Genomic DNA, 19,038 nt, shown 5'->3' with positions numbered 1-19,038 from the left:
TTGAGCGCCTGTTTGGTCGTCTCAGCTGCTATTGTATTGTCAAACTGCATGCCGAATGCCATTTTGTGTCCTGTGCATTGATTGGTTCAGTTCTGCGTACACCCGAGACAGTCCGCGACTTTGTCCCAATCAAAAAGCTGGAAACGCGGAGTATATGTTGACAGCTTCCATTTTTTCTGAGTTCTGATTGGCTATTATCAAAGTCGATGCCGATTGTGTTCTGTGCGTTGATAGGTTCACCTCTGACTTAAAACCGAGAAAGTGCGACTGTAAGCCAATCAAAAAGCTTGAAACGTGGAGTGCATGTTTACAGCTTCCATTTTTTCTGATTTCCGGTTGGAATATGCAAATATCTGAGGAAAAACTAAATGTTGGGCTTCGCCCACATAATCATGGCCTTACAGGACAAAATAAAGTATGACAATGGAACAATTTTGATGAACTAGAGAAGCCTCGACGAGTCGACCCACCTTAGGGATTTCCAGACTAGAAACCCTCGGAGGGCGAAACTCCTGTTATACACTGTATTCTTGGCCATCCCACTGGTTAACATTATTATCAAAGAAAAAATTTAGATTTTGAGCTTTCAGAAGCAAGCAAAGTACACACAACTGCATTTTTGCATATTGATAATATTTGCTGTTCTACCTCTCTTAAGATTTTTCTTTTGCGAGTTGGGGTGCCAGGTTCCAAACTGGCTGCCATGTTTATCAGGATTGAGGGGCGGAAATTGCATTTGAGTTGGCGGGGATTTAATTTTTCGATATCGGGAAAATGGAGTGTTTGCTGTTTGGTTTTGAGTTCACAGTAGCATCATACCGCGAACTTAAATGCGTTTCAGAGTACTGTACTGTAGTCAAATACTGTAATGGAAAACCCGGTGCCTGTACAAACTGCCATTCAGAAACCACTTACTGGTTACTTGGAAAGGTTGCTACAAACAGACAAAACAGTCCACTTTTGACTTTGACAGTTCTGGCATAATCAACTGTCACTGATCTAATCGCTTGTACTCTCTGAATACGTAGTACAGTGTCAGTACTACTTTTCTACCAATATTAATTCATTTCTCCATATGACCTACTGTATAATACCATGGACCATCTCCCCAGTGCGGGTTTCCGGAATCGATGGGGTTGGCTTTTGGGCTGGTCTACCTCAGTGGCCTACCCTATCTGGGCCCCATGGCCATGAATGGGGGTTTTAATGAAATTTCCTTAAGGAAAAACTACTGTGAGTTATAGCTTGGGAGATAGACAAAAGGTGATGGGGGAATGGTGTGAGTGTGTGGCAACAAAGGTTTGTTAAGACCTGGCAAGGCCTGATCAGGCCTCAAAATAGAATGAAATATAGAGGAAATCAACATTTTCTGAAATTCACAATATCAAATCTACGTCATTTCACAATAATTGGCCCAGCCAACTTGTTACCAAGGGCCATGAGCAGGCAATTTTTTACAGGATTTGATTAGCCAATATTTCAATATTGTATGAGAAGTGACCACCATGAAAATTGCAAACATAAAACAACCGCAAAATTTTCTGCATTTGAAAGTAACTTGATTACCAGGCAGCAGGAATCAAGAACTGGAAATTGTAATATCAATATCAGAAGGATGATAATTTTGTGCAAACATAATTGTTGAAATTGAATGATAACGGGGGCCGCCCTAAGATGCCCCCCCTTTTTACACGCTCGAACTCACGGCGCTCCATCTGATCACTAGTTGCCAAAGAGTGGTCAAGTTTTGATCAATGAATTTTTAACACATTCATCTAGAGACCATACTTGAATGAGGACGGCATCCATACTGTTCATGAACCCTTCACCCTCCGCGTTACAACTGGAAAACACCGAGGACGTTATCGTGAATATAAATTCCGATTTTAAGCCGCGTTAAACAGTGCGCCCTAACTTGCCCCGCTTTTGGAATTTGCTCTCTTCCAAAGCTGGTGACCAATTTAGACAAACATAAATAAAAATTCTAATTTTATGATATATTAGCTTTCTTTTGACAGTAGAATTGTGATTGTGTGTGCTTCTTATCTCCTGCGAGGAGGGCTAAATCATTCACAATCCAGGTCGTGTTTTCATGGGAAATGGGCGAAATGCACTGAATGCGGCGGCCCGACTAACAAAATCATTACGAAAAACGACAATGCCAAAATCACAAAAAAACTCTGTGTACGTATTGGGAAACATATTCGACATCACTCTGTGAAGTTTCATTTTTACAGACGGTACGAATCATTTGTAAGAGTAACAAATCTTTTGGGTGTTTGCTCGTCTGCCACCTGCGGGGCCACGCTCCCTGGGGAAAACAACGGCGGTGATGCTTATGTTTTTTTTTTTCTATGGCCGGTCTTCTACTTAACAAACATTTGAAGACCAATATTTGTAGTGTTTTGTGAAGCTTTGTTCCTTATGTATATGACAGTGGCTGTTTTTTATTGGTTGTTTATTTATGGCCACGAGCCACCAATACCTAGTAACAGGTGACCACAGTGATTCGGCAGTACAAACATTATTGTGAAAATTATGTCTTCAAAAAAAGGGGAAGTGAACATGTGTAAAAAAAAAATTTAATAGAAAAAAAAAGCTGTTTGTTTGGACTTGGTTTATTTACCTTATCATCATAGTCAGTGGCAACAAACACGGCGTACTTGTGCATAATAAGATCAGCAAAAAATCTGGGAATCTTAGGACAGGGGGCATCTTAGGGCGGCCCCCGTTATACATGTACTTATGATGGTTGCTGTAGAAATAACCATTAACCACTAATTAAAACCCTGTACTTCCCCACCATAGGTGCATACATCCCTCGGTGTTCTGAGGATGGATACTACATGACGGAGCAGTGCAATGGCCCCTACTGCTGGTGTGTGGACAAACATGGTCATGAACTAGAGGACACACGGACTCGTGGACATGCTGTCTGCGGTAGGTTTAGTAACTAATGGTAAGAAGAGGGATCCTTCCTAGTTTGAGTCGTTCAACCAAATGTGGGTGTACTTAGAGCAATTGAGCTCACCTAATAGCAGCCAGTCCAGACCCTAAAATGCAATGATTATTATAGATCACATAGCACTTCTTGTACCTATGGTAACCTACCCTTGTTAAAATGTAACACAAAAACATGAAAATGCAAATATTTGACTGACAGCCAGCTAGCTGATCAGAAATTAGGCCATGAAAAATCAAAGATGAAGAATGCAGCGGTCGGTATAATGTTTCCTTGATACTATCATTTCTTCAACCTTCTTGACATCTCTGATTTCATAATGAAGGCAGCTCTGTTTTTTTTAATGTTTTCTTTATTGATTTTGCACACTCACACCACACAGTTTTGGGGTTCCCAGAGGATGTCATCCATAGAATAGAATCACCATGGCCTTCTGAAGTTCTGTTGCATGAAGCATTATGTAATGCTTCCAGAGTGCAGGAGGCTAGAGGTCAGAGAGGGTTACCTTGCAAAGAGCACACTGCCAGAGTGATGGATGTGAGTCCAGCCACATGCAGGTCACGTAGTTCAGGATACATTAATGGAGCCTGAGCCACAGGTCTTGGAAATCTCAGATCCTGCTGTCGATGTGTCAGATGGAAATGTACTTAATGTCATGACTTTAAGTTAGCAATTTGGTCTTACTCAAACGCAATGGAGATTTGCGATTGCAGCACATGCATTCTTGATGTGCAGGGTGCTATCAAAACCTGGTCATCATTCGTAGAATTTAGACTTTCAAGATGATGAATTGTACAAGCAACATATATATATAGTATATTAGTGTTGGAGGGGTCTATGCCGTCATAGATGTGCCCTAATAAAGTAAACCGGCAGCTTTGATAATCGCTTTATTGTTGACAGGATTGTCTTGTGGTTAGGGTTGTTGACGCAAGACCAGCCTGTAAAGGATCTGGGTTGGAATCCCTGGCAGGCCTCAGTGTTGTGCCCTTTGAGTAGGACTCTGTATCAGGCCTTACACTCTGGGTCTAAGCGTTGATATCTTGAAAAGGTCCTAGAAGTAACCTGTTTGTTTTGATTGCATACCCGGCAACCAGCCTCATGGTGTAAAACACTGGATTTGTACTGAAGTGTACAATATGCACATCTGGACAGATTTGTTTGGTCCAGGACACCAGGGAGGACCCTAAGCTTTTTGTGTGCTGGATTCTTTTACTGCTCCAGATGTGGCTGTCCACAAACAAGGGATCCCCTGGATTTAACGTCCTATCTGAGGGATGGCACTATTATACATGTACATGTATATACTTAGGTACTCATTTTTACTTATGTAGTGAGACAAGTGCCTTATTCCCAAGGGAACGGTTTCAACGGGGTCTGTATGGAGATTCGAACCCAGGATCTCTATATATAGGGCCTGGGTTAAACACCCTACCATCACAGCCATCCAACATTTCCACAAATATGGTACATCTGAATAAATGATAATGATATCTGCCTATCTCAGATGCAATTGGAGCTGACATTCCCCTAGACAAGAAGGCTGCTGATGAAGAGGAAGTAGTAGAGGAGGAGGAGGATGATGAGATGCCTGAGGAGGAGGAGGAGCCAGAGGAGGATGGGGGTTTTGAGGAAACCACTGATGATGAGGACTACACTGATGCCTCTGGAGATGACTATGAAGAGGAGGAAATCGAACCTTAAACACCCCTACTTCCTTAAGAGGCTCTTTTGGCAAATACATGTATTACATGACCCATGTTTATGCAAATTGAAAGTATAGATACTCAAGTCACAGTTATGAGTAGGTCAGAAAAACCTTGAATGAGGAACAACAAATTGTTCAATTCAAATGAATGCATAATACAAATTGTAGGTTCCTGTCGGTGCCAGGATGTAATATTGTTCTGTAGTCTTCAGACTTCACTTATATTTCATTATAATGATAAATAAAGGGGTTATATTAGATTGAAGCATTTCACAAATTGGGACAAAAGCCTGTGAGTTCCTGTACATACACAATGTACAAGTTGTGGGAGGTGCTGAATTTGTATAGGGGTTACAAAGTTCAACTTTTGCAAGGAAATGTCATTTTGTATAGAAATGAGCTGTAACGTTGTAGAATTTGATTCCAGAACACATGAAAAAAATGTTGTAGATGATAATTCTTCAATGGTTATATCTGGCATAGGAATGTCTGTGTTTGATGATCACGTAGTAATAACATTACTTAGGTTATCTTTAAGCAAAGTATATGAAATATCTAGCACTCAAGTCTTGGGATTATGCAACATGCAACTGTGGATTATGTAGATTTTGCATCCACAAGCTCCCACATCTACGCACATAGCAAACTGTGTTCTAGTAAGAAATATCAGATTTTAGATTATGAGACAATAAGCTGCACTATCAAGTAGTTTTCATGTAACAAAGGCTTACATGTATACCTAATGTGATACTAAGCAATTTGGTGTGGAAGGATGTACACATGTATGTTTTGAATGTGGTAACCATTTACAAAAATGGTTTATTTAACTGAAAAAAATCAAGAGTTGAACATAATTTTAGACATTTATACATAGATTGCATAGACTGTTGTTGACTCTAATAACTTTTTGATAGCTGTTTAGCAGTAACTGCTACTATTATTTACCCACCGGTGTGGCATAGATTGAAGTATGATTGTTAAAAGAGAGACATTGTAAGCAGTAACAGATAAATCCAACAATACAGCAGCGCACCGTCTTTGAAGATTGGAACTGCAGTCAACTGACGATCATGTAACTGACAGTGTCAAGATTATTATGAATGATATTATAATAGCATTTGTGCCCTAGGCACTGATTGGTTGATCCTATCAAAAGCAAACTTGCTCCAGACCACAGGTCCACAAGTGGAAGTATTTTACTATATGAAATGTTGTGTTGGTTTTGTTTGTTCCTGTTTGTCAGGTATTTCATAATGAATGAGAATGTCTTACACCCTTTGGTCTTTGTGTGGTGTTTTAATCAGAGTTGTTCAATTAAAGATTAAGGTGATCACACATGGCAGTCTGAGTCTTGCTTGATGTTTTCATTCTTTGAAATTATTTTTTTGCAGTTTTACTTCTGATCTTCAAAAGTTCAAGCATCTACAATTAAGTGGGCATCTCACTGGGCTGAGCCTGTTTGGGACACATTATTGCATCAACATATTATTATTAATCAAAAATCCAACTGATCACTCAGTGGTATAGGGGCCTGTTAAAAGCAGAGTTTGAAAATCATATTTTTAAAGATGTTATAGTATTTTGAGCAGCAAAGTACTAGATGCGAGTTTAGATGAAATACCATACTGTGTATTCCACATCATCCTCAGTCTCCTACGACCTTTGGAAGATCCTACCTGCAGTCAGGCTGGTGCCTCGGGTGATAAGGAATACATGGTGTTGTATATGTAAAAGGACACAATATGAAATCCTGTAATACAGTGTTGGGTGTAAACAAAATGGGAACACAGTAACTATTTAATTCTTTTTAATATTAAGATTCACTCGTTTGCAGGGTAATGGAATCAGTTGTTAACTATACACATAGAGCCTATACATTGTACATGTGTTGTACAGAATTGATGTGCTGGCACTTTTATTTTCACATGATGTCTCCTAAAGGGAATCAGGCTTCATGTGAATTTTAGCCTAGTATATCACTATATACTAGTACACATGTGAACCAGAGAAAACATAACTTATCAAGATACCGTAAGTCAATTGAGGTGTTAAGAATTGCAGTTGTCAGGCTTTTATTTTTACCATGCACTTGCATGCAAAATTATTCACCCCCCTTCACACTAAGGCTTGGTTAGAGAAGAAAGGCCAGAAGGATTTTGACTGGCCATCAATCTCTGGTAGAATCTAAAGAAAGCTGTTGTGGCATGTAGATTTCAGCTCATTGCTAAGTTGGAGACCATTGGCCATGATGAATGGACCAAAAGTCCGAAGTGTGCTGCCAGAAGCTTGTGACAGGCTATCGTTCTGACTGTAGTTAGTGCAGCTAAGAGGTTCTGTATTAAGTGCTAAAAACAGAAACTCTTGGGGGGGTGAATAATTTTGCAACCTGCTTTTAGTGTAAAAGTTGTGATTTGGGACAAACTATAAAATAAACTATTTGTTCACAATTTGTATGATTCAGTACCAGTCTGCAGTTGTACGGTTTCTCATTGTGCCAAAATATGAAGGGGGGGGGGGTGAATTAAACTTTGCATGCAACTATACATGTTTTTATGTACAGCTGCACAGTGGCAATAAGACTGCATAATCTATATGTTGCCTGCCTAGAGAATTTAGAAAAGAATCCCCTTTAATAACATCTAGCGCTGCAAGTTAAAGCCAAGTAATTCAAATGTTTCATCATTAACTGCATCTCAGAATGGAATACCCTGAAAGTATGCTGATGCCTCACAGCTACAAGGTAGTAAACACACAATGAGAAAACATCAGAAGTATAGCACAGCAGTCATTTTACAAAAACATTTACAAATGAAACAAGCAATTTGAATTCACATGGTCTGCCATCATGACTCGAGACCGGAAGGACTCGCCTTAAGCAAGTAAGCAAGCAATGTGAAGCATGAAAGCTGCAATCATGTTGGGGCATTCCACTCCAGAAGGGAGTACTGTTTTCCAATAGATAATGTGTCAATGAATACATAATCAGCCGAATATTGTGGAATTCACCTTGGGATGAATTACGTGATGTGTGTTTTATAAAACAATAATGACACTCACTAAACCCAATGCATGCAGACCCTACCCATGCATTCCCTATACGCATAGACACTTTGTTTATCGTACATATTTTCAGAATAAATGAGGTACGCTAAGCACACCGAGAAGGCAAATTGCTCATAAGATAGCAAAGAATACAAGAACAAGACGAGATTTCTTAGCGAACCTGAAATTAGTGTTGTAACCTTACCTAAAAGTTTTGCATTGTACTAGTATTCAGCCATAGGATTAATTCAATTAGAGGGTACTTGGGGAGTTTAGTAGAACATTGAATGCTTTTGAGGCATGTGGAGCAACTGGGTACTTAATTATATAATGTGAAGTAGTATGCAGTTATCACTCCCTAAAATTTATATCTATCGGAAAATAACACTCCCGTGTGGAGTGGAATGCCCCTTTAAAGACAACAAAAGTTTCTCAGTCTACTAGTAGGCAGGCCAGTTTGTTAACATTCAATGGATTTCAGTCCTGCTTGTATTCCCAGCAGCAGCATCAAGTGTACAGAAGTAGATTTTTATAAACTCTCCTCTACAGACTCTTTGGTGCTGTCTCTGTCATGTCTGACCTCCATGGCATCCTGGAGAAAACTCCAATCTAGTGACTGAAAAGAACAACAAGACTTACATTTAAGGTAGTTGTAAAACAAATTAGGAAAACATCACTACAGAGACTAATAAATGCTTGTATGTACAGGTTCAACTTCTCACTTCTTAAAACAGTTGTAAACATAAGGACAGATGGCATCAATAATATGGTTTATCTAATTGCATAAGGAATATGAGTTTTTCTGTGCTATTGAAATAGTGGAAATTAGAGATCATGTACACAAGAAAAGAGTGTATAAAGTACAGTCCAGATGCAATAAAGTAACTCATCCTCTACTTTAAGATGTTTGCCTTTTGTCATTTCTATTCTGCATCATGATGAAACATCAGTCCATCAGAATTATATATATAACGGATCCGTTACATATACATATACATACATACATACATGAACATAAATACAATCATACATACATAAAAATGTACATACATACGAGGGTGCTTCAAAAAGTAATGTCACTAGTTTGATAACAGGCTCATTTTCTCATCGAATGAGTTGAAATTTGGTACAGAGGTAAAGGTATATATCCTTTTTAGATTAGGATATCTCAATTTGTTGTTCAGATCTTTATAAGCAACTGAGTTGATTTCAAGATAACCACACCCCTGGAAGCTTGTCAGAAGATCAGTTCTTCTAGATCTGACCCTTTTATAACTACTGTAGGAAGCCGAAATTGCACCTATATAATAACAAATGTCTCTATAGGTCACATGCTAATTTTCATTTCTGAACTCCCAATGGTTCATATTTTACAGCTGCTAGAAAGGAGCGAGTCACTACATTACACGCAGTTTGATTAATAGCCAAATGCGTGATTTATTTATTAAAGGTATTGTAGACTAATTTTCCATTAACCAAAAGATACGAAACTTGGCACAGTTATTGGCTGTTCCAAGACCAATAGGTTTGCAAATTTTGGTTTCTTTTAGTGTATGAAAAAGTCCACTACATAAACTTTAATCAGCCCACCCCTGATTAACGACACTGATGACCGGGGTCATACCTCACTTCACCCAAGGAACGAAAAAAAGAAACATGATTGGATTTCAAAGGTGAAAATTGTTATGTGCCTTATTAAGAAATGGAACTTGATACATGTGCAGTTTCAGCTTCATACAATAGCTACAAGTGAGTCAGGGATATTATCAATTGCATATTAATTGAATCTCTAATTTCTTTCGACGGGATAACAAGGGTGTGGTCATCTTGACCTCAACTCGGTCACTCATAAAAACGTGAACAACAAAGTGAGATATCTCAATCTCAAAAAGAGATATGGCTTTACCTTTGTGCCAAATTTGAACTCATTAGATGAAAAAATGAACCTGTTATAAAACTAGTGACATTACTTTTTGAAGCGCCCTCGTACATTCAAATATACATACATACATTGTTTAAGAGCCTTTAAATGTCCACAAACCTGTGTGTTAGTGAAGCTGTCAGACTCCAGGTTCATGATGCTGCTAAACATCTCCGAAAACCTGAGACAAATGTTTTCATGTAAGTGTTTGACACAAAAATGCAGCCAAATATACACCCTTATGATGTAATTGAACAGCAAAACATCCCAGATCACACTAGTCTTATTTCTTACAGCTCAAACATTGCTTATCACTTTGATGACTTTCACATTGACAACAGCGGCTGGTTCTTTGCGGTACACTAAAAAATACTGAGGAACATACAGTGCTTATTCAAATGAATGCATTTTACGATAAATTACCATGCACAATGTTTGATTTGTTTGCTTCCTGAAGGCAACAAAAGCAAATACCTTCCTCTCACATCCTGGTTCTCATTTCTTGTCACCATAGATTCCTCACTGAAAAAAACACATGAAGATTTCCTTTGTAAGGCCCACATAAACTAAAGAGCTACAACAAGAAGATAGCTGTTAACACCCCTCCAATCTGTGGAAGTTAGTATACATGTAGCTCAACAACATGCATGTTAAGTATGGTGTGCTCAGTCAGGAATCCTAGAAGAACAGGAGAACATGCAGATCTGTACTCTACTAACCCTTACAGGTTTATCAGCATCTACTGTCTCTGCCTGATTCCATTCAAGAACCACAACAAGTGAAACAGTAGGTGACTTAGGCCCTGCTCAAATCCATGTATAACGCACAAAATTACCAGCAATAGCATACCCCATAAATCGCACGATGATCATGGTAGATTCAAGGTAAATCTTAGGCAAAATTAGCCATCGTGGAGCGTCCTGCAGTGTTTGATACTACTGACCATTAATACTACTGACCATGTTTTCTCCAGGTAGACAGAAGACACACTACTAGTGCTGGAGGACAGGGATCTGGGGGGTGGGGTGGTCCTGTTGTCCACTCCTCCAGGGTCAGGGGAGTTCCCAGGCACCTTCTGTAACTAAAACACTTTGGTTACATCTTCCCCACCAGATAAGTGGTGCCAGTTTGAAGCTGGTACGGTGCCATGAAATCACCTAATAAATTTGACTAAACTCCAAAATATACATTTTGTAAACAACCAGACTTTAGCTTATTAAAGCTTAGCTGACAGCTGTGGAGTTCATAATGCTATTTTAGGTGGGAGGGCTGGCTAAGGCAGTGCTTCACGACAGTCCAGGACATAAGTCTTCAAGACACTTTCAAAATGTAGTAGAGACAACAGATAAGGAATTGAAGTTTGGACGACATTTTGTGAACTTCAGCTATCCCTTAATCTAATTCTAAAGTAATGACAAGACTGACTTTTCATACATGTACCTTGAGTATGTTAAAGAGCTCCAAAATGTAGCGGAGCTAGCCCCCCTGTAAAATACAGTCTACTGATGAAACAGCAAGAAAGCCTGCTGCCCTACATGCACATTGCATAATTATGGCACTTTTGTTACTTAGTAGGGCTGTGTACCCTTATCATATGTACCGGTACGGTACCGTGAAAATAAATTTGGTACACATCCAAAATATCTTATCATGAAGACCAGTACTGTACAGATATAAATTTACAGAAAGTTCAAATATTATGCTAATTTTTGTGATGCGTAAATTCTATCACAAAGACAAAAATTTAGCACTGGAAAAGACTAAAATGCTGTTCTCAAACTTGAAATCAGAGCCATCTTTGAAATTAAAATGCTTTAGTTTTCATCTCTTATCCTAATGGTCCGGCAGGGGTTTTGGGGCAGTTTACAGGTCTGGACATGTACCGAAATCCCTGTACCTGATGTTGTGTAGGTATGCAGCCCGTTACTTACCACAACTTTCAGCAAAGTCCATAGGTCCTGTTGCCTCTTCCTCTGGAATGCAGTCAGTTTTTTCCTGGATTCTTCAATGTCCTTTAGAGTTCTTTGTATCTTGGGTAGCAACTCCTTCACTTCTTTTCTCAACTCTATCAGCTTCCTGAGAAATAATCTTCTTTTTATCATTTGAGCATGTAGCAAACCATTGTCAGAAAGTAGTAACTTGTAAGGTAAAATGTTAGTAATACCTTACTTTGTGATTTATTGTTTTGATATTGATTTGTACTCACTAGGCCAAAGTCACAGTAACTGTAACAGTTGATTATCTTTACATTGTTTTATACTAACTATATATATATATAATTTGTAGTGCTGCAAACCTAAATGTTCAGGTTCAAGTCTGGATGCAAGTCAAGAGGTTCAGGTTCAGGTCCAAACAGTTATTTTTAGAATATTGCAAGGTCTAGTGACTTCATATCCCTACATAACATGTTTCCAGATGGAATCTGATATACATACTAGCATTAAACCTGAGTTCGGACCTAATTGAGATAAACTGGTATTCACTTCTATCTTTAGGGCAAGGACATAAAAAGGCCTGAACCAAATTTTCACTGGCCTGAAATATATACGACATATGCAATTTTATTTGCATTGCAGGTGCAGTAAATAAATCCTTTTACAAAATGTACGCTTCAGTCTAAAAAAGCACTTTTAAGCATGTATTGGACCAAAATCTGCCCACATCCACATGGAAATTGACACCCATGGACAATCACAGATTTTTGCACACTGTAGAGGTTTCCCATTACACATAGTATACCTGTAGAAATGGGACCTTTCCTTGGTGCTGAATAGGCACTCATACCAGTTTTCCTTTGACTAGGTTTCCTCGCTTTTTTTTTACCAATATACAATGTATACGTGTCCTTTCCAAAAGAAGAAAGCAATTTGATGCATGGGAAGTGCTCAGGGTGGTCTAGAGGTTTCCCATTTTGTTTGCATTTCAAATCATATGCATGACAGTCAACTCTCGTTATTTGTGGAATTCATATTCGCACAGTGTTGCCTTTCTGTTGTTTGTTTATCTATAGCAGCTATAGATTCCTTACATTTTGCTTCCAGTCAGGAACAACCAACTTGCTGTACATTTACCTGACTTTATATGGTCTTGATATTGGTAATGCACACATGCGATTCAGGAACCAGCCAACAGCAGCTGTTGAAAACCAATATTGCACTAGTCTTGTTCTACTATGTGTAAGCCTGTGTACATGACTGAGTTTTGCTACTCACATAAGATGGGTGTATATGTCCTTCACAAGCACGTCTCTTTTTGTGACACAGCTCAGCACAACTCTCACCATCTTCTGACTGTCTCTGTAATGCATTCTGTCTTCTGTAGGATCAAAGTGGACATTCAAATTAAGAGATGGATGTGTAAGTAATCTGTAACTTCACACGAGGGCAGCAAAGAGCCACACATACAAAAAAATGTATACAGCTTTGCAACTCGACACACCTCTACTACATGTATCTCACTGTAAAACCCGGGCATACACGTCAAGTCCAGTTTCATACCGCATGCTTCCTGTCTCTGGAACCAACTACAGAGAACCGCAGGAAGTGAAACAAGCGCCCAGTCTGAGATTTTTTCAGCAGAGACTGTCTAATTGGACTAGCTGATAAATATGAGTATCTTAGATATTATTTGATGTTTTACTTTTAGATTGTATAATTGATTGATTGTATTCAATGTGTTACACGAATTAATGTTATATCTACGTGTTGATGTGTGGGTCACAACACCAGCAATTGTTGCCTGTGACTCACGTGGATTGCAGTGGTGCAGGTAACACTGAAAATTACCTGCACCAAACAAATATCACCTGCACCACTCAGAATTTAGAAAGTATGGATCATACTGAAATTGTTTAGGAACCATTTTCTATTTATTCTTTTCCTCTTTATAGGAATGCCAATGGAGCTAATAACAATTCATATAAATCCAATGCAGCTAATAACAATTCATATACATCCAATGCAGCTAATAACAATTCATATACATCTGCAACATTATGATAGGACATTTATGTATAAAACCCTGTACATGGACCAGTGCAGGTTAGGTGCAGGTAGACACCAGAAATACCTGCACGGCTTTACCTGCACTAACCTGCATATGCAGGTGGTATTTCGAGCCCTGATGAGTACAGTGTATACAAACCAGAGATGTCTTTTGTAACCTTCATCAAGAAGGCTATATTTATGGTAATTTTTAGATGTCAAGAATTCTTGAGAAAGCCTGCACATTATTGCACATTTGTAGTAATTGCAACCCTGAAGGCTACCATCAAGTGCATGTAACATAAATATGATAATGATAAATATAATTATAATAATATCCAAGTCTAGTTCTTACTGTGTATTGCATTTCTAACTTACTAGTATATAATACAAGGTGCTGGTTTTTGTTTGACTTCTTCTTTTGAGGCAGTGGATTTGAATTTACCCAGTTCTTTTATAATATGCGGGTTATTTCAATAGTCAATAGACACCATTTAATAATGTGGTGGTCTAAGGTACTACCCAACAACAGTGAAGGAATTTAAGGAATTTAATTCCTCTCACCTCTGGGAGTTTGTCTGAGCTCATTGAAGAGAGTCAATGCCTGCTTTGCTCTGAAATGATAAGTTACCAGGTAGACACAACTGTAACAGTTACAATAACTGTAGCTTTTTAACATTACACTGTCATCATTCCACATTCAACCAGTACAAATTTAGCATTAGTCATCATTCATAAGGTGCATGGAATTTGGCAGTAACTGTAATAACATAAGCCAGGACATTTTTGAAAACAAAAAACTAGTCAAGATAATTTGAGTGAAGTGAGAACATTTGCTTGAAGCGCCCTTCCCAATGTTGGTGACACATATCAGGACACTTGAGCCACATCCTAACCATTACACCAACACATCACCACTGCTTGTTGAGATAAAGACAACTACCCACTTACATGTCATCCAATTCCTCTATCTGCCTCCTGCGAGCGAGCGGACTCCTCTGAGGCTGGACCAGTTTAGTCTGCAGAGCTGTACTGGCACTCTCATGTTTCAGGACCTCGTCTTGCTGAAAAAAAGGTTTGAAAAAGTTCACACCAAATGGTGCACTGAGCAATGCCCATCTTCTTTCCAATTAGCCCTGGGCCACACAGCTTTGTGCATCCATAGGGTGGCTATTCCACTATTAGCGGTCTGCATGTTCAACTTGACCTATACTCTTTCCCAAATGCTGAATGCTTAGAGCAGAGAAAGCAGCATATATCAAATTTTACGTCTTTGGTCTGACATTGATCAAACTCATGACATACTGATTGCATATAATGCAAACACACTTGGCCCTGAATCTTTCCCCTGAATCCCAGCTTAATTTCTAGCTTAAAGTTTTAGTCATGATGAGTTGATCGATAACTTACATGCACTGTGGTGACTGCCTCAACTTCCTTCTGTGTTTCTCTCCAAGACCTGAACATCTTTTCTGAGGCTGTGAGAGGAGATGAACCTTGTTATGCAAACACTCTCAGCAATGTGATTGGTGACAATATACAAGTCATGTACTGTAAATACAGAAATGTTTGGGGTTCATTCATGATGTCAATGACTACCTCACCCCAAAGTCAAAATCACAGCGAATAGTTTTGTTAGACTTGCCTACCTCCTTGTTAAATGTTACATGCATGTGCATTGCACATTCATATCATGTGTTGGTGGTGAATGTTACATGTAAGGTGAAGATGCATATTAAAAGCACAAATTGAATACAGACCCAACCTTTGAACATCGAATACATGTTTATCAAGAAGTGCTACATATTCAGAGGGTACATATGGTTAGATCAGTGACAGTTGATAACACCAGCACTGCCAAAAGCGACTGTTCTGTTGGTCTGGATCACACCAGCCTATAGTCATACACAATGTACATTAAGGTGCCACCGGGGTTTGCATTCTGTATAGTGCTACTACGAATTCAAAACCACTGTGAACACTACCTTTTCAGTTTACCATAAATTTGAACTCCAGTGAACTTAAATTGATTGTAATATCTAATGTTGTCTAATGTTGTAACAAAACCAAGGAAAGTGTGATGAAGTAGTATTAATGTTAAAAACAAACACTCACTTATTCCTGTTGTAGACTGCTCAGCATATTTCTCCATATCACACTCAAGGCTGATTAGAAAAAAAACATTTGCTGCTTCAGTTCCATACATGGTAATGTTAGCAGGAAATATGAAATACAACATTGAAGACGATGTATTCCATTTCACCCCTGGCTGCAGGTACCAGCCTGACCGCAGGTAGGATTGTCCAATAACCTGCTGTGACTGCAGGAGGTCTGGGACTGAGGGTGATGCGGAATACATCTATGTTGTATTTCATCTATTACTCACCCGTGAAACTAATATTTAACTGTGTAATGTGGAAAATATGAAAAAAAATTGGTATCCTTGAAAAAAAATTCCAACAACACAAGTTCCAAGATAAACAATTATGACAGAAATGAATATAAAATTGATAAACATTAAGCTACAGTGCACCACAGTCAGTAGCTATTTTCAACTTGTTTTATTTGGCCAGAAATAAAGAATAAATAGATAAGTAGAAAGTTGCCTGTGACATGTCCTGACCTGGCCATGAAATGTGCTGCTTGTCCCTTGTATGTACAGAAGCTGCTGGAGATTTCCTTCACCAGTTTGGTCATTGTGTTCTGTAGACGGAGGAGGTTTAGCCTGCAGGGGGACAGGCCCATGATATTAACATGTTTTATTGATTAAAGCATGCACCAGCCATCAAATTACACACCCCAGAGTTGGAGCGTGTTTGGGAGAAATTTGTGGGACTGAAAGATAAAATGGAAAAACTCAAATAAAGTTTGCACGTCTTCTCCACCAATCTTGAACACATCATGAATCATGATCTTGTTATCTTCCCTTACCCCAGCAAATTATGAAAAATCAAGGACTTCTATATTCAACGTCCTTGCTTAAATTTGTAAAAAAAAATACATAATTGTCTCTACAAACTTGTGAATCATCTATAGCAAGTTACAAAATCACTCAAAATAGAAGGAATGTTGCATGTGTAAAGAACATGAACCTACTTTAAATTCTAAAAATGCATCCTTCCTGGAAGTGCTGCACCACCTTGCTCTTTTCCCATTTACCCATCATTAAATCAAATAGGTATGCACCTGACTTTGGCAACAACTTGTAACACCTTTTAAAGTTCAAAAAGTATGTACATGTAATACTACTTTGATTGAGACAATATAGTACACTCCCTCACGTACTCAATGTAGTACACATCACACTGTAATTACACATTGTGTATGGCCTATAGTATGGATAATTTTTCTCACAATTAATTTCCTGCATTCTGATGAAAATAAGTATGTCTACCATACCCTGACTTTGAAACTAAGTTTCACAATCTGACTTAGAAACTAAACAAAATATAGTACCTGTTGCATGGCACAACTGGGTATTTGGACCTTGTGGATGACAAACAACAAGAAAATGTGACTTACATGGATGCTCTGCTGCCTTTGAACAGCTGATTATAGTTATCTGCTGTCTGTCTACAGTAGTGGTATGACAGGCCATACGATTTTTTCCTCTCCTGAAAAGAAAAAAAGTACACAAATACATGTATAAACTTAAAGACAACTCTTCTATATACTACTGTAACAGCACAAAATAAGAATTTCTCTATCAGTTTGACACTCTTACACAGGTACAAATTCAATACTTTTAAAGAAATAGATTCAGTTGTAGTTAGGATATAAAAAAATAATCTTTATTTTATTTTGTAACATCATGTGGCAAGTCTTTTAGTGAGAATCAGTTGACAAAGATTTAGACTTTAAAACTATAATTTACTATAAACTTTAAAACTACATTGTATAACATCTATTATCATAATACCGGTACGTTTACGACGATTTCTCTAGCCATACTGATTTGACAAATTGTCAACGCATCATTTTCTCCAGTTACATGTTGCTGTTATAGGTTACCCTTGCCACTTCTTCTGTGTAACTTTTCTGCCACTCTTGTCCTGCTAAAAGCGTAATATTGTAATTGTAACACGCCGCGGAATTACACGACGAACGGGCGCGTGGTTGGGAGGGGGTAAAAAATACCGGTAGGACGAAACACGGCACAATTAACTGCCGCTATGTACATTTATACATCCTCTGATGTTCCTTCCTTTTCTGTCAGTAAATGCATAAAACATAAACCTGCATGAGCATACAAAATGTCATGAGAAAACGGACGTATACTGTCAAGAATTTTCATTTGACTTCTGTCCGTCACAACCGCTATGACGTAACACTTCACTGCTAGCGTAGATATAAAAATGGCGGGAAAATGGCTGCGTACGTTCAATTTTGCCCATTCAGTCATAGATCCGGGCTATTATGCAACGGTTCTTCACACTTTTACATGAGTTGTAGGTCACCAACAGAAATTCAAGATTATTGTTGAATCATGTTCGTCTTGTGCCGTGAGCATGTGTAATTATGATCTATAAATTTGGCAATGAATGTGACAGTGTGTTCGTCCCACGACGAGCTGCCTACCCCGAAAAAGATACTGAAAACTTTTGGCCTTGTTGTCTTCGAATGCATTGTTATCGATGCTTTGTAAATGATGTATTGGACACCTAGATGTCTGAAGTGTGCACAGCTCAGAAATAACTATTGTTGCATGTGTAGATCTCTTTAAGTTCCAGTATTTTGAATCTACCGGTATAAGTCTTACTACCGGTATTATGCCAATGCATGTTAATCACCAAGGTCCGAGAACGTATCCAGACTATAAGTATAACGCTTTTTTACTTTTATCTGCTGGATAACCTATGGGTTTTAAACAACAGGGAAATTTAACGGTGCACACACCAATTCTTCCGTGACAGGGGTCCGAGATAGTGCGCAACAAAAATGTGACAAAAGTGTTTTGAGGATCTGGGTTTGATTTCAAATTTCTCATACTCAGGCACTTTAAGGCCTGTGACAGTTTTGGTCGAACATGGAATTCGAACCACTGCGTGACCTCAGGTAACCCCGCCGGGCCGGAGCGTTTTTAGAACGGTCCAATGTCAGTACCTAATGTTACATTGCGAAAACAGGAACTTACGATGTATGGGTTACACTAACTACTTTTTTAAGACTTATTAATGTTGAGTGTTAAAGATATTGATCTAGTATTTATCAAATATCGACATAACTAGAAGCGGTTAACAAAAGGGCACCCCCGCGAGAGCTGCAAGTGGTACAGTCCGAACATGCGTTCCGACCCCCCGGGGTGTGGAGTGGCGGGAAAACAGCGAGGCGCTCATACTTCAAGGAGACAGCAAAATAATGCTATAAATCGATATTTCTAGCCCAAAATGATTGTATGGCAGTTGACTGATGCCTTATAAGG

The 19,038-nt window shown here is 38.7% G+C and overlaps 2 protein-coding genes across 8 annotated transcripts in view; one reads left to right on the top strand and one right to left on the bottom strand.

The window, feature by feature from the left end:
* LOC118410823 (testican-2-like) overlaps positions 1 to 6,005 on the top strand; it is a 53,301-nt gene extending 47,296 nt beyond the window's left edge. For 3 of the 4 annotated variants that reach the window (XM_035812656.1, XM_035812652.1, XM_035812655.1), the window contains 2 exons: positions 2,809 to 2,940; positions 4,470 to 6,005. In XM_035812656.1, coding sequence (XP_035668549.1) covers positions 2,809 to 2,940; positions 4,470 to 4,666 — 329 coding nt within the window. In that variant the 3' untranslated portion in view covers positions 4,667 to 6,005. Of the gene's footprint in view, positions 1 to 2,808; positions 2,960 to 4,469 lie in introns of all 4 variants that reach the window. The other variant, XM_035812654.1, reaches the window with a different exon arrangement.
* A 1,995-nt stretch (positions 6,006 to 8,000) lies between these two features.
* Positions 8,001 to 19,038, bottom strand: part of LOC118411310 (inhibitor of nuclear factor kappa-B kinase subunit alpha-like) — a 32,832-nt gene continuing 21,794 nt past the window's right edge. For 3 of the 4 annotated variants that reach the window (XM_035813507.1, XM_035813505.1, XM_035813506.1), the window contains 12 exons: positions 17,139 to 17,230; positions 16,240 to 16,341; positions 15,732 to 15,781; positions 15,027 to 15,094; positions 14,568 to 14,680; positions 14,181 to 14,230; positions 12,846 to 12,948; positions 11,565 to 11,709; positions 10,593 to 10,714; positions 10,108 to 10,155; positions 9,754 to 9,814; positions 8,001 to 8,328 (listed from right to left, as the gene is read on the bottom strand). In XM_035813507.1, coding sequence (XP_035669400.1) covers positions 8,242 to 8,328; positions 9,754 to 9,814; positions 10,108 to 10,155; positions 10,593 to 10,714; positions 11,565 to 11,709; positions 12,846 to 12,948; positions 14,181 to 14,230; positions 14,568 to 14,680; positions 15,027 to 15,094; positions 15,732 to 15,781; positions 16,240 to 16,341; positions 17,139 to 17,230 — 1,041 coding nt within the window. In that variant the 3' untranslated portion in view covers positions 8,001 to 8,241. The remainder of the gene's footprint in view (positions 8,329 to 9,753; positions 9,815 to 10,107; positions 10,156 to 10,592; positions 10,715 to 11,564; positions 11,710 to 12,845; positions 12,949 to 14,180; positions 14,231 to 14,567; positions 14,681 to 15,026; positions 15,095 to 15,731; positions 15,782 to 16,239; positions 16,342 to 17,138; positions 17,231 to 19,038) is intronic. The other variant, XM_035813508.1, reaches the window with a different exon arrangement.

Source organism: Branchiostoma floridae, chromosome 3 (genome assembly GCF_000003815.2).
Source record: "Branchiostoma floridae strain S238N-H82 chromosome 3, Bfl_VNyyK, whole genome shotgun sequence".
NCBI lineage: Eukaryota > Metazoa > Chordata > Leptocardii > Amphioxiformes > Branchiostomatidae > Branchiostoma > Branchiostoma floridae.
Note: the sequence above shows the minus strand (reverse complement) of the source record. Positions and strands in the feature narration are given on the sequence as shown.